Source organism: Penicillium longicatenatum, assembly GCF_028827895.1.
Source record: "Penicillium longicatenatum strain IBT 33135 chromosome Unknown contig_2_segment0_segment0, whole genome shotgun sequence".
NCBI lineage: Eukaryota > Fungi > Ascomycota > Eurotiomycetes > Eurotiales > Aspergillaceae > Penicillium > Penicillium longicatenatum.
The window spans coordinates 7,515,199-7,539,483 of NW_026643120.1; the positions used below are offsets into that span (position 1 = coordinate 7,515,199).

At 47.6% G+C, this 24,285-nt stretch overlaps 8 protein-coding genes across 8 annotated transcripts; 4 read left to right on the top strand and 4 right to left on the bottom strand.

Annotated features, from left to right (window-relative positions):
• Positions 1-377: 377 nt before the first annotated feature.
• N7484_005326 (fungal specific transcription factor domain-containing protein) lies at positions 378-1,970 on the bottom strand (the record flags this gene model as incomplete). The annotated part of the gene is made up of 1 exon (XM_057115746.1): positions 378-1,970. One exon carries the CDS (start codon positions 1,968-1,970, stop codon positions 378-380), a length of 1,593 nt encoding a protein of 530 aa, XP_056975886.1.
• Positions 1,971-3,298: 1,328 nt separating this feature from the next.
• Positions 3,299-5,190, top strand: N7484_005327 (acyl--CoA ligase; the record flags this gene model as incomplete). The annotated part of the gene is made up of 5 exons (XM_057115747.1): positions 3,299-4,344; positions 4,400-4,691; positions 4,750-4,853; positions 4,911-5,067; positions 5,122-5,190. The coding sequence occupies 5 exons, from the start codon at positions 3,299-3,301 to the stop codon at positions 5,188-5,190; spliced, it is 1,668 nt and encodes a 555-aa protein (XP_056975887.1).
• Positions 5,191-5,921: 731 nt separating this feature from the next.
• On the top strand, positions 5,922-7,307 carry N7484_005328 (sterol carrier protein 2; the record flags this gene model as incomplete). Its single annotated transcript, XM_057115748.1, has 1 exon — positions 5,922-7,307. One exon carries the CDS (start codon positions 5,922-5,924, stop codon positions 7,305-7,307), a length of 1,386 nt encoding a protein of 461 aa, XP_056975888.1.
• Positions 7,308-13,442: 6,135 nt separating this feature from the next.
• Positions 13,443-13,649, top strand: N7484_005329 (uncharacterized protein; the record flags this gene model as incomplete). The annotated part of the gene is made up of 1 exon (XM_057115749.1): positions 13,443-13,649. One exon carries the CDS (start codon positions 13,443-13,445, stop codon positions 13,647-13,649), a length of 207 nt encoding a protein of 68 aa, XP_056975889.1.
• A 491-nt stretch (positions 13,650-14,140) lies between these two features.
• N7484_005330 (uncharacterized protein) lies at positions 14,141-15,560 on the bottom strand (the record flags this gene model as incomplete). Its single annotated transcript, XM_057115750.1, has 3 exons — positions 14,141-14,155; positions 14,212-14,494; positions 15,451-15,560. The coding sequence occupies 3 exons, from the start codon at positions 15,558-15,560 to the stop codon at positions 14,141-14,143; spliced, it is 408 nt and encodes a 135-aa protein (XP_056975890.1).
• Positions 15,561-17,847: 2,287 nt separating this feature from the next.
• N7484_005331 (PAS domain-containing protein) lies at positions 17,848-18,846 on the bottom strand (the record flags this gene model as incomplete). The annotated part of the gene is made up of 1 exon (XM_057115751.1): positions 17,848-18,846. The coding sequence occupies one exon, from the start codon at positions 18,844-18,846 to the stop codon at positions 17,848-17,850; it is 999 nt and encodes a 332-aa protein (XP_056975891.1).
• A 2,715-nt stretch (positions 18,847-21,561) lies between these two features.
• N7484_005332 (uncharacterized protein) lies at positions 21,562-21,948 on the top strand (the record flags this gene model as incomplete). Its single annotated transcript, XM_057115752.1, has 1 exon — positions 21,562-21,948. The coding sequence occupies one exon, from the start codon at positions 21,562-21,564 to the stop codon at positions 21,946-21,948; it is 387 nt and encodes a 128-aa protein (XP_056975892.1).
• Positions 21,949-22,491: 543 nt separating this feature from the next.
• On the bottom strand, positions 22,492-22,701 carry N7484_005333 (uncharacterized protein; the record flags this gene model as incomplete). The annotated part of the gene is made up of 1 exon (XM_057115753.1): positions 22,492-22,701. One exon carries the CDS (start codon positions 22,699-22,701, stop codon positions 22,492-22,494), a length of 210 nt encoding a protein of 69 aa, XP_056975893.1.
• Between the last annotated feature and the right edge of the window lie 1,584 nt (positions 22,702-24,285).

Sequence of the window (24,285 nt, forward strand, 5' to 3'; positions counted from 1 at the left end):
TTACTCTAGTAGGGTGCTCTTACAGAATAATGAGATGAATGGATGGAATGTAGTTAACATGTTCAAGATACTGCAAGATGCTCATATCTTTTGTAAGAGGATTACGAGTATATTAATGGACTTTGTAGCACGTGATGTGCCTTTTAATACGATTCAATACGTAAGATTGAGCTAGGCCGGATATAGATTAGCGTGTTTCGGACTAGGGTTCGAGAACAACTCTACGAAAGCAAAGTGGTGAAACTGAATTCGATCTATCCTGTAGTCACATATAATTTCGATAGTAGAACAGAGGTAATTCATGCAACGAGCAATATAACTCATGACAGCACAAGGGTTGATTCACTTGCATACCCTCAATATATGAAACCATTAGATTAAGTGGGAGAACACCTCTTAGGCAGAGGATTATCGTCACAAACAGCCAGAGTATCATCCAGTTCAAGGAACTCATCCAAGAACTCATTCGTCACGTCTTCCGATAGATTTGTGTCGATCTCTTGCGGGTCACATGATTTGCTGACAGAAGACATTCCGTAAGGCCCAGGGAGGATTCCCTGGATTGGTTGCGTCAAAGATCGGCTATACAGAAATTTGTCGATTATCGATGCATTTGACAGATTCTGAGGTACAGAAGCGTCAGCAGAAAGGTTCTGGTGAATTGAATCCGCTTCGGGCGCATAAAGAGCAAACGAGTCAATCAGATCCGCAGGTTTGCTTGGACAATGAACTTGCGCCAAGGGCTTCATTAGCGTTGGTGTCTGTATGCATGTGCTTCTAGGTGAAAGTGTAGATATGCTATTCTTCAACGGGGCCAGTGTTAGGTCAATGACCGCTGTGGGCGTGGATTGATGTAGTATTGCGAGGGCAGATTTAGCCGAGCCATGTGAATTTCTCAAAGACCGGAGAATGTGAACACATTGTCTGAATTGGCGTGGCCACCTCGATCGTAGCCCGAAATCATCCGACTTTGCGCCAAGAATGTGGGTTCTAGCAACATTGCTCAGAATATCAACCCCAGTGGTAGGCAGGTAGGGAGCAAGCGATGCATTATAGAGAGACCACATGATATCAGTAATCTCCGTCGCCGCAAGATACACCTGCTGAGCCTGGATGGAATCAAAATGCGAGGCTGACATCCAATTTCGAGGCGGAAATGCTTGATGGTGTTGCAATTTCAGAAGCAGAAACAAGTAAATAATTTTTAAAAATGCAGAATAAAGAAGAATGGTTTTGCTTGTTTCTGAAACAGGCTCGGGCTCGGGAGAGTACGGGACGTACTGGGCTTGAGTTGGTAACGCGCCTAGCCAGACTTGCAATTCATTATCATAGAAATGAACCAGTAATAGCCTTGCAGAGCTTTCACCTGGCATGCTCTGCTCAATTGAGTACTTTCTTTCTGTAAAGTTGTACACAAATGTCGAAAGTACACCGCCAACTAGACGACAAAGCTTCGTCAGTTCAATAAACATGATGGCTTTGGTTTGCCGGTCGTCCTTGCTGTGCAATGGCATTGAGTTTAGATATTCCGAGCACGTAACGTCGACGTCAAAGTCTGCGAGGGTCAAAGGAGCGATGTCGCACTCGTCGTCCCTGATACACACCCGGGAATCCAACTCCAGTGCCATCAGTTTGTCTCGCACATGAATACCCCACCACAGTCGCCGTCTTAACCTCAGATCACTGGGCGGGGGGCTTAATTGGGAGCAATCACGATGTAGCCCAATAGATTGCGCGTATGAAACGCAGGCATTCATCCAGAAGCACGGATCTTTCTGCGCACTATCGACCTCGCGACAAAGGGTCATCAGAAGCAGTGATTGAATTACATTGATTTTGCAATCAATCTCGTAATCCACTTCATAAAGTAACCGCACGCGCTGAAAGAGTGCCCGTCGAGCCTCTATTCGAGTTGAAAACCCAGCTGAGACAATGGATCCTAGGTCAACTGTCGCTGCTCCTGCGAACATGATTGCCTGAAATAACAAAAGGCTGACTCGTGGCCCTCGATTGGTAGAATAGAACCCTTCTAATAATTTATCGAAATCCACCACAGGCAAGAAAGGGTGAACATGTAAAGCGTAGCTTCTCAAAAATTCTTTACACACTGAAGCCTTCGGAATATCAAACACTCCTTTCGTAACGAGGAAGTGCAGATCTTGTATTTCTAGGTGTGGGGGTGGTGGTTTTATATAGCGTGGCAGACCGGAAGGTTCCACAGAGGTTGCAGTTTGTTCATTGGACTTAAATCGGGAACCAAGCAGGTTCTTGATTTCAGAAAAAGCCTGCTCGAGAATGAGACCAACGTGTTCGACTGGATTAGCTACGAGATCACCATCTTCTTGATTGCACGAGCTATCGGTTCCTGCACAATGTTTAGACACGAGACGTGGATGGCTTTCTCCAAGCTTCGCTGAATTGTACACTTACGTGCGGTAAATATTGGCTTCGGGGAATTCGTGAACTCTACACTATCTCCATGAGCACAGTCATCAGCATACGACACATCCTGCACGGATGCTGAGCTGTAATGGTCATGTGAAGATAGTGGGCCTGGGATACCATTGGTGAATCCAGTTAATGGCGACCATCGGCGCGGTGTCCTGAAGAAAAGATCAGAACTGCTTCCCATGATGCGGTTGTGAGGGGACAAACTTCTTCTTTTGGGCTGCTAGCTTACATTCCACCCTGTCCAAGCGGCAGTTTGTACATGGGCTATGGTGTTCCACGTCACATCTGACCTTCCGTCCTCGACAGTAACGGCATGCGATAGTCGCTCTTTTGATATAACTTCGGCGTTTGTTCGACTTAGGGACTGTCACATTTTGCTTGGATTGGCTTGGCATGTTGATCCTGGTTTCTTTCACAACTCTGTGTTGTGGTGTCTTCTGTCAATGTACGTTCGGGGCTGAGGCGAATCTGATCAATAAAATCAAGCAATTCATGAAGTTTCACAAATTAGATTTAAAAGCCGTAGGTCGTGTTTCTTGGGTCCGATTTGGAACCTTATCGGCTCCGTCTTATTCTTTGCCTACTATTTGTGCCTCGTAATAGCGCCCCTCCCTCCTGGCGGTGAGGAGGGAGGGGCGCTATTACGAGGCACAAATATCAGTGACCGGAGCCGATCGGATCGGAGCCTAAGCCGGGCGACGAGTGTGGGGCCCGGCATTCTTGTTTGGAAGATGGAGTATGAGTCTATTAGTACGGTGTCTATCTTTTGGATGTGTGCAAGTGTTTCTTTTGTATGTGAATTTTTCTCTTGCAATAGCTACTGTGAATCTCAGTGCTGTTTTCAAAAATGCCTTTCTCATCTCGATGGTCTCTTGATATTCCTGACATCTCGATCCCTTCTTTTATATTCGGATCGTCCTCTGCTGCTATTTTGCCGGACAAAGGGCCACTATTTATCGACGCTAAACGACCCGATATCAATTTTACGCACCATAGCTATCGCGAGTTCGCCAAGCGACTCGCTGTTGGTCTAATTGATGCTGGCCTTAAAACTGGTGATCGGGTGATGCTATTCTCTGGCAACCACATCTTTAGCCCTATTGTCATCATGGGAACAGTGATGGCAGGCGGTGTTTACAACAGCACCAATCCAGGTTACATGCCGCATGAAGTGGCATATCAATTAAAGACTTGCCAGCCTACGTTTCTGCTTGTCGCCGACAACTGCTTGGAGCGGGCTCTCAAAGGAGCTGATATGGTTGGTTTCAACAAGAAGCAAATCTACCAGTTCGGGGATCCCCAGTCTAAGACCGACAGCTCAATCAGGTCTTGGGCACAGCTTATCGCTTCACCGGAGCGCGGGGCGAAGTACCAGTGGGAAGAACTGAACACTCCAGAGTCGTCCACTCGAACTGCCATACTGATATTCTCTTCGGGTACAACTGGTCTACCTAAAGGCGTTGAGATATCGCATCGCAACCTGGTTGCGAATGTGTCGCAGCTCCTGAAAATGCAGACTCTGTCAAATTCAGCACCTGATCCAAGCAGCGTCTGGCGCCGACGAGGCCTGTGTTGTTTACCCATGTACCATGCACTGGGTCTGACCTTCTACAATTTCGTTGCTCCTAAAGGGGATATCCAGGTCTACATAATGGAGCGCTACAAACTGGATGACGTTTTGCAGCATATTCAAGACTACAAGATATCGGAGCTGGTCATGGTGCCTCCGATGGTTCTAGGATTTGCCAAGCATCCTCAAATCACCAAATACGATTTGAAAAGTGTCAGAAAGGTCATGGTTGGAGCAGCCCCGTTGGGTATTGAGTTAACTGCTCAGTTCGAGTCGATCTGGAACGGCGATGTGAGAATCCGACAGGTTTGGGGAATGTCAGAGTTCGTACTTCCAACATCAAACCCAGGCTTTTCAATGTTACTGATATCTAACCAGACAGCCATGCATGGTAACTGCGTGGCATGAAGATGAAAACAATGCTCCCGCCTCTACATCTGTTGGAGAACTTCTTCCTGGCTGTGATGCCATGCTCATGCGCCCAGATGGGACAGAGGAGACCCGCCCCAATCAGCGCGGAGAGATTTGGATTCGCGGCCCCAACATGATGAAGGGCTACTGGAACAATGCTACTGCTACCAAAGCTGCCATGACCGACGGGTGGCTCATGTCTGGAGATATTGCATATTTCGACGAGAAGCGAAAGTTCTACATCGTCGACAGAATCAAGGTAGGCCAGCTGCAAAGGCTACCCACTAGTTGAAACAATGACGCTAATCATGGTGTAGGAGTTGATCAAAGTCCGAGGTGCCCAGGTTGCCCCAGCAGAGCTGGAGGCTCTGCTTCTCGAGAACGAACACGTAAGGGATGCAGCAGTGATAGGCGTGAAGACGTAAGTTGCTTAATATATTTATGCACCGCCGACGACTTGGGGCTAACTTATTGGAAGTGCAACTGAGGATGAAGACCCACGTGCCTACATTGTGCCGGAAGACAAGAAGAAGGTGGCACCAAAGGATATTGAGTCTTGGATCAACAGCAGGGTTTCCAAACAGAAGCGGATCACAGGAGGTGTTCTTTTCGTTGATTCTATCCCTAAGAATCCGGTATGTCTATGAAAGCTTCCTTGCTCTTTTCTCCGCGCTAACAACAAACCCAAGAGTGGCAAGATCCTTCGTCGTTTCTTACGGGAACACGCGGCCAAAGATTCTAAACAGTCGAAACTGTAGTTGCCTGCCTCTACTATACTGGCGAGATTAAAATAGGTCGAATCACATATGTGTTAGTTCTACTCAGCTTTCGGATTAGTTTAAATAATAGGTTTCTTTATTGCAAGGTTTCTGTGCGTGGTAGTTCCATAATTTCCCTCTATGATTCACTTCATGTTTTGCGTCTATGTTCTGTGTTCCTGATTTACTCTCTTGACAAATCGAATTCCTTCAAGTGCGGTGCGTGATAAATTTAGTCCGTCCTGAGAACTTACAGTTTGATATTTCTTCACCGTCAACGTCTATTGAGGTTGGAGTTGGAGGTGGGGTTTGATAGGCCAAAAAGCCTGCCCTCAATTATTGGGTTTTTAATGTTTATTTCGTCCGGTAGCGGGCTGGGGCCACAGGGTTAGCACTCGCAGGATTATTAAATGTTCACCAATAAGGCATATGGGCCGTCATACAGGCTTGAAGGCAAAAAAAATGTATTTTACTCGAATTGATGGATAGAACGAACGTGACATAGGATGTTAGAACGTTAAGCTTGGAGATCGGAGCCGACCATCGGAGCCGCTGCGGGGGCTGATTGGTACTTCCGATCTCCTCCAACCCACTCCTGGATTGCCGAAAGATGATTATTGATGAGGCGAACGGCTTTGTGAAATATAAGCTCTCGTCCTCACATTTTGTTGTCGGGGCTTCTCAATATCAACTATCTACTTGGTGAAGAGATTCAACGTATCCCCATCAACATGGCACCCCAACTCAATAACGTGTACATCCTTGGGGTCGGAATGACGAAGTTTATGAAGCCCAAGTCGCAGAATGACTACACCGAGATGGGCCTGGAAGCTGGTACCAAAGCTCTGCTTGATGCTCACATCACCTACGACAGCGTTGACAGAGCCATCGCTTGTTACTGCTACGGTGACAGTACTTGCGGCCAGCGTACTTTTTATCAATTTGGAATGACTGAGATCCCTATCGCCAATGTCAACAACAACTGTGCTACTGGCTCCACGGGAATGGCTATGGCCCGAGACTACATTCAACACGGCGCTGCGGACTGTGTTATGGTTCTCGGGTTCGAGAAGATGGCCCCAGGCAGCTTGAAAAGCAATTTTGCCGATCGCATTAACCCGCTAGACCTCGTGACCCAGATGATAAAGGAAGTGTACCCGGCGACTACGAAGGCACCTTTCGCCCTTCAAATGTTTGCAAACGCAGCACGCGAATATATTGAAAAACATGGAGCGACACCTCGAGACTTCGCCGAAATCGCCCGGGTGAATCGAGAGCATTCCTTGAAGAACCCTTATTCCCAATTCCACGACGCTTATTCCTTGGAGGAGATCGAAAAATCGACTATTGTTTTCCCTCCTCTCACCAAGCTTCAGTGCTGTCCAACTAGTGATGGTGCAGCATCCGCGATTATTGTCTCCGAGCGTTTTCTCAATACCAGACCCCACCTGAGGTCACAGGCAATTAAGATTGTCAGCCAGGCCCTTGTCACTGATAGCCCGCAGTTGTACAGTGGCTCTGCTATTGACGTGGTTGGCTATGGCATGGCTCAATCAGCAGCCCGTAAGGCCTTTGCGGAGGCCTCTTTGAGCATAAAAGACGTCAAAGCCATTGAGCTGCATGATTGCTTTTCTAGCAACGAAATGCTATTGATTGATGCACTTGGGTTATCCGCTCCTGGAAAAGCTCACCAATATGTGAGAGATGGTCAACTCACTCACGGATCTAAATCTGCTGTTATAAATCCTTCCGGTGGCCTGCTGTCCAAAGGACACCCCCTTGGTGCAACTGGAATCGCTCAATGTGCGGAGCTGACTTGGCAGCTTCGAGGGTGGGCAAATAATCGTTTGATTCCTATCGAGTCAGGACACATTGCTCTACAGCATAACTCTGGACTTGGTGGAGCATGTGTCGTTACGCTGTTGGCCAGAGCTGATGGGGAGCGAAACACTGCTATCGACTCCTCTGAGATTGGACACCTCTCTGGCCTAGGTTATAACCCTGCGACTGAGGCTCGAGGTGTAACATTCGATCAGCTGGAAAGAGTTCGATCAAAGCAATTTACCGACTGGGCTTTGAAGAAGCCCAAAGAAGAAAACTCGAAAGCAAGTCTTTAGCACTCACACACACACAAATTTTGTTGGATAGCTCAGTATGGTCTGTAGTAACTAAAGGCCCTGTTCATATTCTGTTAAACCTGATATCACGAAAAGTAGTTCAAATGTCACTCTTATATGTGATATCAGAGGCACCGTATGACTTAGTTTAGTGTAAACTGTACTCTCTCGAAGATTCCATTGTTGCCATGTAGCTGGAATCATATATACTTATCAATTATGGTTTCATCAGATCAAACTTTATATCGAAAACATAGATGATTCTATTAGAAATTGGGCAAACAAGAACCAGACCAAGGCAGATAATCAGTTGGGAAGAAGTGAGTTTTCTACCGCACATACCTATTATGCTGCTCTGCCGAGTCCAAAGGGTGTCTAGCGTATGATATCTGTAGAAATAGGTCAGGAGCATTTTCACGTTGACAGACAATTTTTGTATCTAGCCACTTCGAACATGGTCCAAAGCCTTCATCACAGCTCATCCATAGACGAGTCGACTGATAATTGCGTCGTTTCCGATATCATTTCCAACTTTCCAACTCTGGTCGTCGCAGTCATTAATTGCTGTCAGGCAATCACTACGCGTCTTCTCTGGTTTTACAGACCTCTTTGACTGAGGGGGCTAGATATGCTCTCTTTCCTAAAAATTGTAACTTAGTGGTGAAACGCATGACATTATTAATGAAGTTGCGGCCTGAGGTGTCATAGCCAGAGGCCATATACAGGATCTGTCTACATGAGAAGAAAGATAAGAGGATTATCTACCCAAATTCGGTTTCAAGTTCTCACCACTTTCTTTGATTCGTGATGCAGCATTAAGTATAGTCCGTACGGCCTCACCCGTACAACGTCATGGTCTGAATCATGACGATTTTATTCAACAATTCCAGTACGTCCCTACGGCTTCATTCAGGCCCCTTACGGTCCCCTCTCCCAGAGAGTGGTTGTGTGTGTGTGTGTTTTCCCTGATGGTTTTGCCTATTGTCAATTCCACTGGGGGGTCCAGTGGAATTGTACGCACGCTCATTGGGCCGTGGTGCGTGCTCCCGCTCACCCTAGTGCGTGTCCGCCGACTGAGAACCCAATCAAAGTCTCAAAAGCTCCCGCTATAGTATATAGTTGTCAAGATCTCGACCCAAGACATCGACCGCCTTGATCATATTCCTTTATAATCACCTTTGATAGATAATGTGTCTTTCCATTTACATTATTCAGGAGGTCAATACATGAACAAAGCGCCATATTCCTCGAAGTTGCCGCGGAAGACCAAAGCTCTAATCAAAGTGACGAACCTTTTGGTTAACCACAGCGTAATGATTGTATCTGTGTTTCAGGAAAGTTACAACTCCGCATTCGTGTAATTTATCCTTACAGAACATTTCAAGATACAAAACCGAACTAGGTTCAAGAGGGACTAGCGTGTTTCAGAATAAAGTTCAGAAAAGAAAACAAAACAAAACAAAGATGAAACTGATTTCGAGCGGCCCTATACCGAATTCGCCGTGCATAGTAGTATCATGTCCAGAACCTGATCTCACAGGATGTATACACACGTACAGGCCGGTCAGCTCGGCCAACGACCATCAGAACGGCAAGAAAGCATGATTCACGTCTGTCTCACAGGTCAGGAATATTGAGATGACTGTTGAGGATGGGGTTGATGGTGACAGCGTAAATACGGTGGTCAGTGGTTTATGGTGGCAACCAGCCTGCTTTGGTGAACGCTTGACTAGCTTTGGTAAACAGTTCAGCCTGTTTTCATAAACAGTTGACTGAGCGTCCGTAAACAGTTGAGCCTGTTTTCATAGATAGTTGACTAAGCGTGCGTAAACAGTTAAGCCTGCTTTAATAAACAGTTGAGCCTGTTTTCATCAGCAGTTCAATGGGCATTCTTAAACAGTTGACTGAGCGTCCGTAAACAGTTGACCGGCTCTGATAAACAGTTGAATAAGCATTGGTAAACAATTGAGCGTGCTCTGATAAATAGTTGACCAGCTTTAATAAACAGTTGAACCTGCTCGAAAATCAGTGACCAGCTTGGAAAAACGGTGACCAGCTTAGAAACAATTTAGTGGATGGTGACAGTGTCAACGCGTCGATAGCAGACTGTCAATGCTAAGTCTGGACGCGTTGACAAACGGAGTGAGTCAGGCGGTGTGTCATCCCTCGCGCACTCTTTGTCCGACTTGGGGAAAGACCCCACCAACATCACTCTATTCTTCTCTCAGGCCAACAGCCGTTGTCAAGTCCTTCTTGACAGAAAATTCAGTTATGGCATACGGCAGGTAAGAATACGGAAGAAGCCAAAGCATCGTCATTAATTCCAATTATCTACACCAAAAATCCTGTTAGAGATCAGCTTAAGCTTCTCGTTATATATATAGCCGCTCGTCTCCTAATGAATAAATAACATGTTCCTTTTTTAGACTACACATGCTATGAAATCGAACTCGCATGTGTGACTTGAATCTGTCTAGTGGCCTCACGAAACCATGACCAATGAAGTCTACACCGGTCTCTTCTAAGTACGACTGTGATACATCATGAAACAAATGGGATTTAAGTTAATTCAAAGTCAACCACGTATGATACAAACATGAAGCTAATAATCAGCTACTCCACCGGCCACAAAGGTAGGTTCCATATTGAATTAAATACTGCGCGTGAGCCCTAGATCCGATAAAATGACACCGTACACGTACCTTATGTATATCTACATTGCGAGCTTCCCCTGCCCCACACACTGACAAGGCTACCATCACGGACATCGAACAACATGGTCTACTGCATGTGTCTCACTAACAGCAGTCATCAGTCTACGAGAAGAATGCATCATCGAGGATTTATCAGGGAACTACGCAGGCGGTTGAAAAAGCAGCTTACAGGACGAAAGCATAATGAGCCCTGCATCATCGGCCTACGTTTGTCCAGTATGACGAGCATTTGTCTTAATACTAGATGAAAGCACCTGGGAACACTACGAAAGAGCCTCACAGTCACTCGCGAAATGCGCCTAAGTAGGCAAGTCAAGGCCTTGTGGGGATCATGCGCCGCGGGACATCAGCTACACAGCGACGCAAAGCTGCTTGTCTGATGAGATATATGGCTGTGAAATTATATGCCCAAGGCTAAGAGGTGTATCAAATGAGGTGGCCGGAGAAGCGTCGTGTCATGGCGGCAACGTCGGCAATCAGGACAGTAGTATTCTCAAAGTCAGCAGAGCTTGCCGAGCTTCGAAAGGGGTCAAGCAACGAGCTAGAGAGGGCCTTGAGTAAGCAATCATTAAATCAATCGTAGCAATGGAGATATACGCGATGGCACAGATGTCACAGGGACTCGATAGGACGATGCAACATAGAGAGATAGCCAGCTTGCATCTCGCACCACACCATCCTGGCGCAACACTCACTTATGTACTTAAATGACAAGCAACTGAGCTAGATATCAAGCACCAATGTGCAAGAGCCCTTCTTTGTTTTGCCATGGCAGTTGGACGGGTAGCCTTACACGGTCATGGCTTCCTCTTCATAGATTCCCACACCTATCAGAGTGAACTGGGTGAAACTGATATCACCGAGTACAGAATTCTCTGTATTGTTCTATCCGCCAATAAAATGGGCGTGAATTCTTGGAAGCTCAAATTGACTTGTCTTCAGCAGCAATAGGGCCGTGGCCGTTTGTCACGTGATAGGATAGCAGCGAATGTTTTGAAGGAAACCAAAGTGGCATTCGGGTCAGCAACCGACAAGAATCTCGAGAGATCCACTCCATTGTGGACCACTCGCGCAGGACCGCAATTTAATTGACACCGCGAGAGACGGCGCAATGTGAATGCACCTTCCATCAGACCTCCCAGACCTCAGAATGACTCATATGATCAAGTAGGAAGGCCTTTTGATGTGCTTGAAAATTGAAGAGCCGTATGGAACCGACCAGCTGAACTAATACACCGGCGGTGGCGCTTCGTAAATGGCTCTGTCAGTCGGGCCAGAGTTGCCGAGCTCGCAGACTGCACTGCATGGCTACCCAGATGTGGCTCATGTCAGCCACATTTGGGCACAGTTGCTCCATTTGCAGGCCATGAAGAACCAGCGAGTGCACTCTCGTATGGACCTCTTGGCGGACGAGTCTATAGACCCCATAGATGTGGGTAGATCTATCGAGGTTCTCATCGAATGAGGTGATTCCCTGTGTTGAACCTCTACTCAATTTTCGAATTTCGTCTTGTCTCGATCGCGTACTTTTGTTCAAGCATGGGGATGGCATCCGCTAGCATACCATCGCATAGGCCAAGTAGATGACAGGCTGCAATGCACATTCGCTCGGCTATTGCAGACGGTCCGTGGAGATCGGTAGAATTCGGTCGCGCAGCAGGTAGACAGTGTTTTGCGGACAAGAATAAACACATTCACCAGATGAGCTACTTGTTGTGAGCAAGGATGTCGAATGGTGTCGGCGCTCACACCCTCATGGATGGAAATCAGCCTGGTGTCTCCAAAGCGAGGAATGGTTGGCATTGGCGCGCATGTCCACCAGTGCTTGGCAAGGGGAGGCTATCGATCCAACGCGACGGCAAAGGCGGTGAGGTCGTCCCAGACGCGGGGTGCAGTATTGTTTACGCGACGTCCCCGGGAGTTGGTCCGCACATGACAGTGGCCTTGTGAAATAAGTCAGTCAACATCAGGTCAGAGAAGATTCCACTCACAGCTCTTCATATTCGACCTTGCCTAATCATTGGCTCGTTCTGGTGACGCCCGGTTGACAATACAGACCACGCTTTGGCGTGGCTCTGCCGGTCTCCAACTTTCGACCCAACCAATACTCGCCCTAGTCAATTCTTCACGATCGCTGCGGACCTCTCTCTCCTGGCTGATATCACAGCTGTGACCGATTGGAATGGTCATGGAGCACTCCCTAAGCAGACGCATTTGATTTCCACTCAAGTCATGACCGACTCCCACCAGCCACTCCTACGATCCAACTCCCACAAATCAATGGCCACAAGACCAACGCCCACGAGCCCACTCCCACAAGATCGACTCCCACAAGACCGACTCCAGCTATGGCACTCGATAGAGGCGGGCAAGCCGTGACAGCATGCGCCATAAGCCTCTTGTGGGCATACTGCCCAACACGCCGCCTCGCTTAGGAAACGGGCGACATGTACGTTGAAATGACATGCATACCCGGAAGATGGCAGTCAAACGCCTGCGGCATTGTTGATGTGCCTGGGGTTCTGAATGGAGGCACATTCTGTTGGACACACATTAGCAAATGGATCAGAAAAGGGACCCTTGACTCACGTTTATCCGATGGCTGATCAGCGTTTTGATGTGCGATTGGGGGACGGGTGACGGGTGACGGGTGCAGAATATGTAGCTCACTTGGAGGACTCGAAGAAGGCCGGGCTGGCTGTGACATGTAGTATCCAACAGCCTCAAATCATTCCGGTTTGACTGGGGATATGCCTGCGCAGGAAGACTCTGAGCTCGGCCGGGCGAGGCGCATAAGTGCCTACACATGCAGAGTGGGTGTCGTCTGGACAAAAAGTCTTTCAGGCTGAGTAGCTGGCACGAGTCGAGGGAGAGCGAACACACCTGCATGGGCGCTAACTGACTCAACAACGGTGTCTGCTTTTCGCGTCATTGACAGTAGGGCTCAGAATTCCAAGGTGAATGAACTCATCTTGGGACTGCTGAACCATAAAGGTGACCCTTTGGAAAGTCTGGCAAAGGAGCCAATGCTCAATATTTGGGCTTGAAGGCAGACGATGGGTGTGATGATTCCCGCCTCAGTCTACATGATGAGGGCTGCTCATATTGGGTAGCGGGAAAACCAAGGGCTCCAGGAGTGCATGGGATATACACTGGTCGCCATTGATCATCCGGCCACCCATGTGTAGTGTGGGGGCGGTCTTCATAATTGGCCTCTCGGCTGAGAATTTCGCACTGCTTCCCACCCTTTTTTTGGGATTGGCGAGGGACACTTGGTGTCGGCATTTGACGTTGTTGAGGCGGAAGGTGAAATGCCATTCCACCGCAGTCGATCCTATGCTTTCGAGCTTGCGCGCCAATGTCTAGACGGCATACCCGTCACACGGTACTGTCAACTGGGGAGCCCATTTCTCTCGCCAAAATGGGTTGGCCGCACTATCAGAATCATCTGGAGATTGCTGCACTGATTGTGCTAATCGAGCGTCCAGCAGTCGCGCCGAATTCCGAGCAGCCTGATAGCACAGAACTTCGTGTGGGACTGCTTTCCTTGTTCGTGTCGGCTCATGGGTCTTCAAGGGGAAAGGATGCGTTGTTCGAGGACTACGAGTGTATGCACATTGTGTCGTAATAATGTAACGCATTTGACAAGTGACTCTTCAAAAGATGTCAGTATACGCCCAGCGATATGGGGTCCGCTCACAATCTATCATCCTCGACCTCACAACTCTTCAGCCTGTACATATATTGCTCCACAATAGCTCTGTGTCCATGGCGGAGTGTGTTTGTGACCTTGTCTGGCATAGTGATTCAAACCTCAATTCTCGCGAGACACTGGCGACGTGTACGTTGATACAAGATGGGCCGGAAGGTGGCAGTCCATCGTAGCCTGAAGCCTTGACCATTCGCTCGAGGTGAGCCTGGAGGCATGTCCTACTGGGCACGGTATTAGTGACTGGATCAAAGAAACGACTTCTGACTCACATTCCCGGGCAGCGGGCTGACAGCTGAACCATCTTGGTAGTATTGACCTGAGGTGCTCGAGTATGAAATGGGCTGGTCGCAAGTTCATGGTATTGAGCTGGCTGGAACATAGCTGCACAGGAAGAATTGCTCGTGTTGTCATAGTGAAAAAAGCTAAGAGAGGTGAACTTCGGTCAGCTTAGGCCAGGTTCATGGGTGTTCATACGTACGGGATATGGTGATGTGGTCGAGACTTGTGACTTTGACCCTGGCTGGTAGACACGAATTGATGGCGAAACATCAACGGCGTAAGGGAGTTGGGCGCCTTCATTGTTCAGGGCGTGCACTGCTTGTGTCAGGGAGTGGGGCTCAAAAACATCAAAGGCGAGGAACTTATTCTGGGCATCAGGGGCCTGTGAAAGCAGAAGGGGCCCTTCCGCAAATGATGCAATGCTCAAGCTGCGGGCTCGCAGACGCATGTCGTTCCCATCCCTCTCGTGGCGATGACGAGCGCTGTATCAAATAATCTGCCCACAACCGATTCTAGCACACCACGCAGGACGGTTCGAAAGACTCTTTTTGCCGAAACGTAGCACCCAGTTGTAATGTTCAACATGCGCTGCATACCAGTTATCGATGCGCTTAGGAGGCAGAAATATGGCAAGCTACCAATGGAAATGCCTCGCGCGAGCCAGGACGGTTTCATCTTGCTTGCACCGCAAAACGAGGTCGATTGTGATACAGAGGACTTTGACCGCAGGAGCTGGGGTGACGGTCGTTTTATTCGCGTGCATCGGGATCGCATGAAGCTGGCTCTGTCGCTTTCGCTGACATTGTTTCTGCACAGAGTGAATGGACGATATGCTTGCGATCTGCTATTTCAAGATAGCCGCAAGTCTCTTGAGAAATTTCGCTGTCGTCAAAAGCGATGGTTCTCTTTGCTCTGGAGAGAATAGTAGAAAGCGACAAGCCTTGTGGCAGGTCTCCATACATAATGGCCACCTGCTTGGCCTGGTGCATGACGATCGAGACCCGTCCCGAGGAGCAAGATCTGTCTCCCATCGGATAGATCTCCGGCATCCTTCTTATTCGCACCCTCCGCAGGTGAGGAAGCCGGTCTCACTGTGAAAGGGTTCCTCGACATCCAAGCTTATCAGACTGAGGCTTGATTCCCGGACCACGCATCGTGTGTTCTCGTTCGGTACAAGGGTCGCATGATAGCCTCGACTCCAACCGAATGCGGAGTAGTAGCTGGTGTTCTCGGCTAGCGCTGCCATTTGGTTGGCATCCAGTGTTTCTGGTGAGGGGTGGGTGTTATCTCAGCAATCGTGAGGCAATCGTGAGTCACGTCAACTTCCACACTTCGAATCGGTCTCCAAAGCGAGATACATCGCTTCATGTCTCGCAGCGTCTTGGCTAGTGGCCCTGCAAGATAGTCAGCATGTGTCTGATAATGAGGGTTCACTCACGGTCTTTCAATCCACTTTCGCCTTGCACCGACGACACACACAACACCGCTGAGACAGCGCAGCTCTCGTCTTGCAGGGACAAGCTTGACCTCAAATTCGACCCAACGCATCCTCCGCCTTGCAAATCCATGGGGTCGGTTTGGCCCGTGTGCCCTTCAGCCAAGGTCATGGCTGACGATCGGTGAGCGGTCATTGGGCAGAAATACCTAGCAGACGTACCTATCCAACGAAGGTCCAGCCGCACGAGTGCTGCGGCCGCGATGAAGTGCACAGGTAGCCTTGCTTGAGACACTATCAGATCATCGATTCATTCAGGACAACGGCGACGTGTGCATAAATTGGGAAGGGCTCTAGGATGGCGGTGTACATTATTTGGAGGTCTCGCTGATGGTCTCGCTGAAGGCACTGTTTGACAAGCATGTATCAGCAGCGGAACCAAATCACGGGCTCATGACTCACAAAGCGTGAACCTTCACTTCAAGAGCGTGAGCCTCATGGCGATTTTGTTATCGGCGTGGCTGGCAAGGTAATTGTATACCCTTTGGAGTGCTGACTTGGGGCCGTCCTAGTTGAATAGACGGCTGGTCGTAACATTTGATGTTTCAGCAGTGTTCGGTGGTATTGGGCTGACAAGAGACTTACCTGCAGGATGCCTCACTTGCACTCTTATGGTCAAGAAGCTAGTCAAAAGTCACATGATTAGCTCAAATCGACAAGGCACATGGATATTTGAGCACTCACAAATGGATTCTGGCTAGTCAAGACTCATGGTCTTGCTGGCAAGCACGAAGACGGGTACAATGCAATAAACCACCCTATGGGTAGAGAGAGCCAGGTGACTTGGTGGCTTGGGTGTGCACTGTTAATATCGGTGACAGCAAGAGCTTGGGGTTCAAAGAGGGACTTATGAATCTGCTGCAGAAAGGCATCTTGGTTTCTACTCGAGGGAACCCTTCAGATACAGTCAGGAAGAGAATTATTTCGACAGAGAACCGAGGAAAGAGGCCATATTTATAGGTCTGTTGACTGGTCTTGTTACCGCCTGCTTTGTATTGCCGCGGTGAAGTCTTTTCTGTCTATCACTTTTGGGGGGCATTGCTTTCGGGGGGTTCGCATTTGCTTATGCAAAGTCAGGCCTGTTGAATTTTCTTTCCTGATGTGGTGAACCAGGCAAAAACCAAGTACAGGCCGGTGAAAAGTGAACGGTCATCTTAAGGGTGGATCATGCCCTCAAGTAATTTTCTGAAATGTTGAAAAAAATAATCAAATATTGAAATCTTTTTTCTTTATCTTTTTTTTAATTATAATTTGTCCTGAAGAGCGTTGATCAACCTTCAACCTTGTCTCAACGACCGTACTTTCAACACTTGAAAACGATATGCAGCGATCATCGCTCGACTGCGACAGTGTGCACTTTTATCACCATCATTTGAACTTCAGCATTGGCTGTTGATTTGAAGCAGTGGCAGACGAGCATGTTGTTTCCTGAGTAAGTCTGCACCAACGCGCTTCACTTGCTGATGCCGGATTTACAGGGTCCTGGCCATAGCCCACTGAAAGAATTTACCGAGTGGACTGTAGCCATGCCACATTGACTGTAGTACTACGGCTCTAACTTTGACCTGTCCTGGACAACACACATCGATGATTGACACCAGAAGCCGGACTTCGGCCAATGCTAGCCTTCGTATTCAGTGAGTCTCTAATACTGGGCCCCTGGAATTACTGAGCTGAACGGCCTAGGGGCGCCCAATGACTACAATTCTATACCTGGTATTTGTCTGTGCTGCCTTTGGGGACTGATGTTGTCAGAATGTAAAATAATTCTTTGCTATCTTCCAGACGCTACAGATCACGTTCCCAGATCTCCTGACTCTCAAATTCTAATTTCATGCGCTTTGCACATGGCAGCCTGACCAGAAGGGAAATCATGGACCTGCGCAAGAAGTTTGGTATCGAGCGAGGCAGATTTGGTTGTAGTAGTCTGGCCAGAAGGAAAACCGTAGTCCATCTCGGGATACTGAACTATCAGACCCAGATCTACCTGCGTCAGTCTAGAGGGAGGGTACAACGTGGTTCATCCCACGAGAGATTCTATCAGACGAGGTAGGTCTACCTGTGTTAAACTAGAAAGTCCGTGGTCTGTCGTAGGAAGTCAGTTATCTTGCGACAGGCCATGGTTCTCAATATCTCAAGACAACTGATTTCTTGTGATATGCTGTTTCTTACGACAGGAAACTGAAGTAAGCTCGCTGTGTACTGTAGCAACCCCTGATCATCTGCTGCTGACCTCAAGGACATCTCGGATTTGACGTTAAGCTGAATCCAAAAAAAAATTGTCATAGACTTCAAGGCCCATCAATTGATTCGACTATCATAGGCACCTCTAGCTTTCCGTCAATCCGTTGTTTTGCTATCTAATTCCCAGTTAAACACGCAAACGCGATCTCCTCGATACTTTGCCTGATACATTGCCTGATCCGCATGCTTCAGCAGGGTCTGAAAATCCAACCCATGGTCCGGATAGAGAGCAATCCCCAGACTCCCTCTCACGTTTTCCAATAAAATTCCATCATCCAAAGAATATGGTTGAGCAAATACCCGATCCAAAATAACACCAAGGGAGTTTCCTTCCATCTCGTCATGCTCGATACGATGCAAGACAGAAGCACTATTCATAATAACGTTATCATCATCCCACACAATAACGAACTCATCACCGCCCAATCGAGCCACTATGTCCTCCTGTCGAGATAATTGTCTTAATCGCGTAGCAGTCTCAATTAACACCTTGTCCCCGGCAACATGACCGTACGTATCGTTGACGAGCTTAAAGCGATCCATATCAAGCATGCCAATGGCAAAGGGACTTTTGTGAAGACCTTGAGTCGAACATGTCCTCTTCATTAGATGTTCGACGAGTAAATTGCGATTCGGAAGGCCGGTTAAAGAGTCATAAGAGGATTGAAATTGAAGTCTTTCAATCATCTCAATTTGTGAAGTGATGTCAAATGACACGGAGATGTACTTCTGGACCAGGAGACTGTCCTTATTGTGCCCCTCCATTCGTTGCTGGTCGTCATCGCAGCAAGATGCGTCTGGTGCCAATACAGGAATTATTGTGCAATAGAGCCAATACAGAGCACCATCATTTGCCTTGTTGCATATCTGTCCCCTCCAAACCGAGCCCTTAGCGATGGTGTTCCAAATGCCGCAGTAGAAGGCAGTAGGGTGGTGTTGAGATCTGATCAGACGGTGATTCTGGCCAATCAGTTCTTGTCTTGCATATCCTGATACTCTGCAGAATAAATCACTGATATTGAGAATCGTGCCCGTAGAGTCTGTTTCTGAGAATATAGTTGCGATATTGATGGCGGTCTTATAGAGGTCCCCCATGGTGTTGATGGGGCGTTATCCATTCGAATAATGAAGTATGCTAGTGCAAGAACAGTTCAAGGTACATAGTTGGGGAGGAAGGACATTTGCGGTGTCCAGTTCTCCCTCCGCCTTAATTGCTGATAATAGTGGAGTCTCCCATCCTTGCCTAACTTAGTAGGGCTCGGCTCTGCACTATAACGCCACCATAATGCCATATTATTGCAAATTAAATCTGTTGCTATAAGCGTACATGTCGCTTAGTACCTCCAAGTCCCACGAATGCATTGGTTGATAGATCCATAGGGTAGAAATGATTGAAATAAACGAGAATACAAAATTGGGGGATGGGTTCGGTCTCAAGTAGCGGTCAGTTATTATCTGCAGTGTAACAAGTAATAGGTATTAAGCCCGGTGTCTGCGTTGTTCATCTGGAGATATTTAGAAATAAAATGTGGGAACGCTAGTCACATGCATAATGACTCAATAATTCTTGGTAAACCGGAATTGCTCCGCGCGGGGTTTAGACCAACAACCGCTGTATAACTAGGGTAAGCTATAGGATCTATCGTCCCAACCTGGTTCTAACGGACTTCCGCAAGTTAACCTGGCCGGTATGATTTAGTCCGGGATTCGGGCTGAAGCTGAGAGAGATTTTCTCGAAAGTCAATATGATTGGGCTCAGCGGGAAGAGGGACAAAGCAAGGGATGGCGGTTTGGCGATTTTATCAGCCGGTACTCAGCTAGTTACAACTGAAGAAAAGGAAGTGATCAGCGAACGGAAAACATGTTGTCACATATTTATTGCAGTTGGCGCAATCAATCAGGCTCCAAGGTTCGCGAAATAATCATAGTAACCTGAGATAAAAAGCACTGAACGATCCTAGCTACATGTAACAAACACGGAACGCTTGCGCCTCCCGCACTGTCCATTGCTAGGATGAGTACCCGCCAATCAGACTGCTGGCACGGTTGCTCGGACTGCTCTGACCATTTGTTAACGTTCGCGCAAAACCAATTATACTGTTTTTATGGCCACCACCAGGTTCGGTAAAGGTAGTAGAAATAGTCAAGAGCTCTGATAACGAACATATGAAGGCGCCAGGATATGCGTGTTTATTCAGACCAACCGATTGTCGTCTCTATATCGGACCTGCGATGGTTCTTATCCTATGTGCTATGCTTACCAAGGCACGGGATAGGTCCTGCGAGGCAAAGAGCCCGTAGCTCCGTCATCCGTGCATCGAAAGTTGACAGAGGTATGCCACTGTCGACACAAAGAGGCGTAGTAGTTCACCGAAACAGAGGTGAATTACAATACACCAGACTAGGAACCCTTTGCTATCCTGCATTCATTCAACCATTGGCGACATTATCTTGACGGAAGTAATCACTAAATTGGAGTCCTGTCTGATCAGGCTAATCTGCAAGCATTTATGCGCCAGCCCAAGGTTAATGGAAGATAAGTTTGGTAGTGTATATTTATTATCAAAACACAGGTCAGGGAAAACCAACCTACACATGCTTCGTCAAGGATGTTCAAAAGGGCCGGGGACGCTGAGGATCCTGAACATGTTGTTTCATCATAATAAGGTTCTACTGACCGGATAGTGAGATGAATGGGCAGGGTTCGTATGCCGAATTAGCAGGTTTTACTAAATAGAAAATAACTTGCGACGGTCGAATAAACCACAGTGCGCTCGTAATTCTGCGTTCAATATACTCTAACCCTACACAGTATGATATTCGCACATAAGCGAGGGAATTTATATGGCAAGAGAATACGCTTCGTTCAACAGTTCAACCACAGTCATCCCTAGCGTCGAAGTTTCAGATATATGTTTTGTCATCAGCCTAAATGGTCGTCCAAGCTCCTATGCTCATAGCCCGCACAGTTTCCAGTCGTTTGCCAAAACCCACATCGGTGGCAAGTTGTTTGACCTCAAACTCCGCGACCAATATATTCAACGTTGTATGAACTTTGCTCCTAAGGACCGGATCGCAGAATTCACCGATGGCGCGTTGCTGATTTGAAAGATGTTGATATCCAAGTCAAGGTGGCGGCGCCACCATTTCCGAATCTCAACTTTCACCAGTCAGTCAACTCCGAGATCGGATATGGCCCTGTCGTGGTTGAACCCCTCTTCTGGTATAGAGAGCAAAGAACAGAACATGCGACAAACTTCCTTGGTGAGTATCTCCAAGCTAGCTGGATCCGCCAAGGTAGAGCTATCTGCAGCTATGCTCGATGGGAAATCTTTTAGTGGGGCATCAGTGGTGTCAAGATTGCTTGCTGAGCCCGTGAGATACTGCTACTGTGCTTGCGAAGCAAAAAGAACGATTCGCTTTGTAGAACCTGCGTCACGACAGAAGCGAAGGCGGCTTTGATGTTGATGGCCCCGTCAATTTATCGCCGCCTCACAAGTACCGTAATATGCAATTGGGCGTTTATTTCCTTGGTTTGGGCTTACAGAGCATACTATCGTGACTGTCGCAAGAGAGAAAGCAAAATAATGTGTGTTGTTTGTTGAAGTAACTTCTTGCGCTCCACGAAGCATCGCTGGTGATTATAAAGAAACTAGGATTCGTAGTATGTTGAGATCCACCATTACAGAGCCGACGTAGGACACGCTAGCTCAAATGTCAACGGCCCGATCCTGATTTGATATTTTAGTTCTAGTCTTCGACATATGCTCCCGCGCCTAGAGAGATCGCTCCTGTCAATTTTTCGACACCATGAACGCCTTCCGCAAAGCCCTCTCCCTCCAATTTCGCGACAGCGCCACAAGCATATACAGTCGGCCTGCTGACCCCACACAAGATGCCGAGCTGATTGCAATGACCACTGTTGCTCCGCCACTCCAGACGTCTTTCCCAGAAATCAACTCACTCGATCACCAGATTGCCATGGCCGGAGGGTCTACGATGGCTGTAGAAGCGACGCGGCCCCGACTCAGGATGTCGAAAAGATCTCCCAAGACCACGCCTCGGGCACTGAAACAGCAATGGCTGCAACAACGAAAGCAGCAAGAGCAAGAGAATGATTTTTACACCGATTGTTTCAAAAACTTTCATCGACTCGTCGCAACCGTGATAGACTCCACTCAGGACCTAGCTCTGTAGTACCATTTCAACCCTGGAGTAAGTCCCGCTGGAGATCCCCGCCTAATCCAGACGATCGTATTGCTCCAAACGGCTTTGGACAAATCGCGCATGGAGGAAGCGCAGGCAGAAGTCGAATGGAAACGACAATGTGGGCTTTTGGATGAAAAGATTGCCACGAGATGGGTATAAGGCGAAGGGTCTTCGGTTTCCTGGCTACGTTGCATAGATCTGGGACAAACATTCTACGTGGATCCATGAGATGTGTGAACATTTCGATTGTAAGCTAGGTGAATACAAAACTTCTTGCTTCGAAAATGATGGCGTATTTCTCTTAGCGGGTGCTACATCATATAACAGTCACATTTGTCCTTTGGTGGCTCGTAAGCTAGCCTGTCGCCTTCCTTGACTTAGGAAAACTCGAGCTGTAGAAAGCCTCGAATTTGGGACACTATGCGCTGCTCGATGTCTGCTTGAACTCTTTCCGTGGCCTCTGGTAGTAATTACAATCGGCGTCCGAGCTACTCGGGGTGAGCGTTGCACAACTGTACTTGCATTCTCACTTTACCTCTCAGCTGGGCTTGTAGGCGGTCTGAGGTATGAAGCATGGTCTTCACGAAGCGATGAAGTCGACGGAGGCTTCTTGAGCTTCTTCCGCTGGCGATGCTTTCCATAAAGCCGATTGCGTGTCGTACCATTTGAAGCAAGATATCTCGGGCTTGTGGAACGCGGTGAACAGAAGCGTGGCGAATATTGCTGATCACGCGATGCCATTTTTGAATTGATTGCGCTGGTGGATAATAAGGTTGCGACTCTATTCTCCCCTTGTGGTCGGCCAAGAATCCAAAAATCTTATGTAACTCGATTGCCTCGACGCATGTCCAGCCTACAGCTTGAGACTTGGCTAAGAGACATTTCTGAAGGAATCGGAAGATATGGTCTTCGAGGTGGTTCTGGATCGCCTGCAGAATAGCGTGTTAAGCTAGGAATGGAATCGAAGATTTTGAACTTCTCAGTCGTGGTTCTATCAGTTCCTGTGCGTCTAGTCGCGAAAGAAGTCAGCGCTAGTTTGGGTGTTGAATATGCGCACCTACAGTACCTATTGACACTAAGACCTGTTCCGACGGCATGTTTTCAAGACAATGGTGTAGATCTTTAAGAGCTTCTTCCCTGGAATGTAGCCGGTCTGATGAGAAAAAAAGAACGCAATGCGAATAAGTTGGGCTCGCTAGATATACCTACGCGCATACGGCGTTTACGTATAAAAACCCACAGCTTCGCGCTTTTCTGCAGGTGACCAAAAATGAGACCATATCGCCAGCCGGGGTAAGACATAGGCTTTTCAGCTAGGCGACCGTACTAGCAACATTTTACGGTAAGCCTCAAATATTTAAGGATGAGTTACAGGGTATAAATCCAATCGCAGAGTCTCCTCATGGCCATCACATCAGACTATATGTAGTTACTACTATGATCGCGTTAAAGATCTTTGTAATGGGATTCTTTATAGCATGCTCAGTTGTGTATACCCTATTCTGCTTACCCGACCTGCTTATATGCTGATAAAATATCAGATGTCTAGGCCCCTTTGGCCATCGGCGTTTACTTCCAAGGAAAGCACTACGATTGTGAAAGTAAGTCTTGTATAGGTATCCTATGCGTAATTAGGCTTTAGGCTAAATGGTATAGATCACTCCCTCCCTTCTAGCTCACGATAGCGACCGAGACGGAGAAGAATATGGTCATCGCCTAGGTATTCATCACCTCCTTACTCTTATTTCAAACGATTCTTATGTGAAATCTAGTCCATTTTGATCCAAGTGCAAGCCACGGAAGAGCACATTGACACCATCGGCGGCGTTCAATGGACCCCTGAAATTAATCTATGTCACTTCTGAGCGCTTAAGGACCATTTACTAGCAGCGGAAAGGGAATGATATATGAGATTTAAAGAAGAGCAAGATTTTCAGAAACAGTAGAAACTAGCAATAGAAATGGAATATAATAGTGACATTGTGTTTTTAGGCGAGACTTGATGCGATTCAAACCGTGGCGTGCATGACAGCCGCGAAGATCAGCAAAGATCGATTCTCCTAAAGCGCGCTTCTGGTACTGCGTATCCCAAGTCGGCTGTTCTATAGATGCTCCTCCAACGCTTTCCAAGCATCACTTAAATGGGCCAGAGAAGAGATCACAGGTCGCCTCGTCTCGGCAGGCCAGGCAGAAACCGCATAATCACAAGGCGTTTTATTCACGGCGGAGCGTTTTTGCTTCAAACATCAGTATCCCAGTATTTGATTCTTCAGATACTAGAGTCTTATAATTTCTTCTCGTGAGGGCGGAGGAACGTGAGGATGC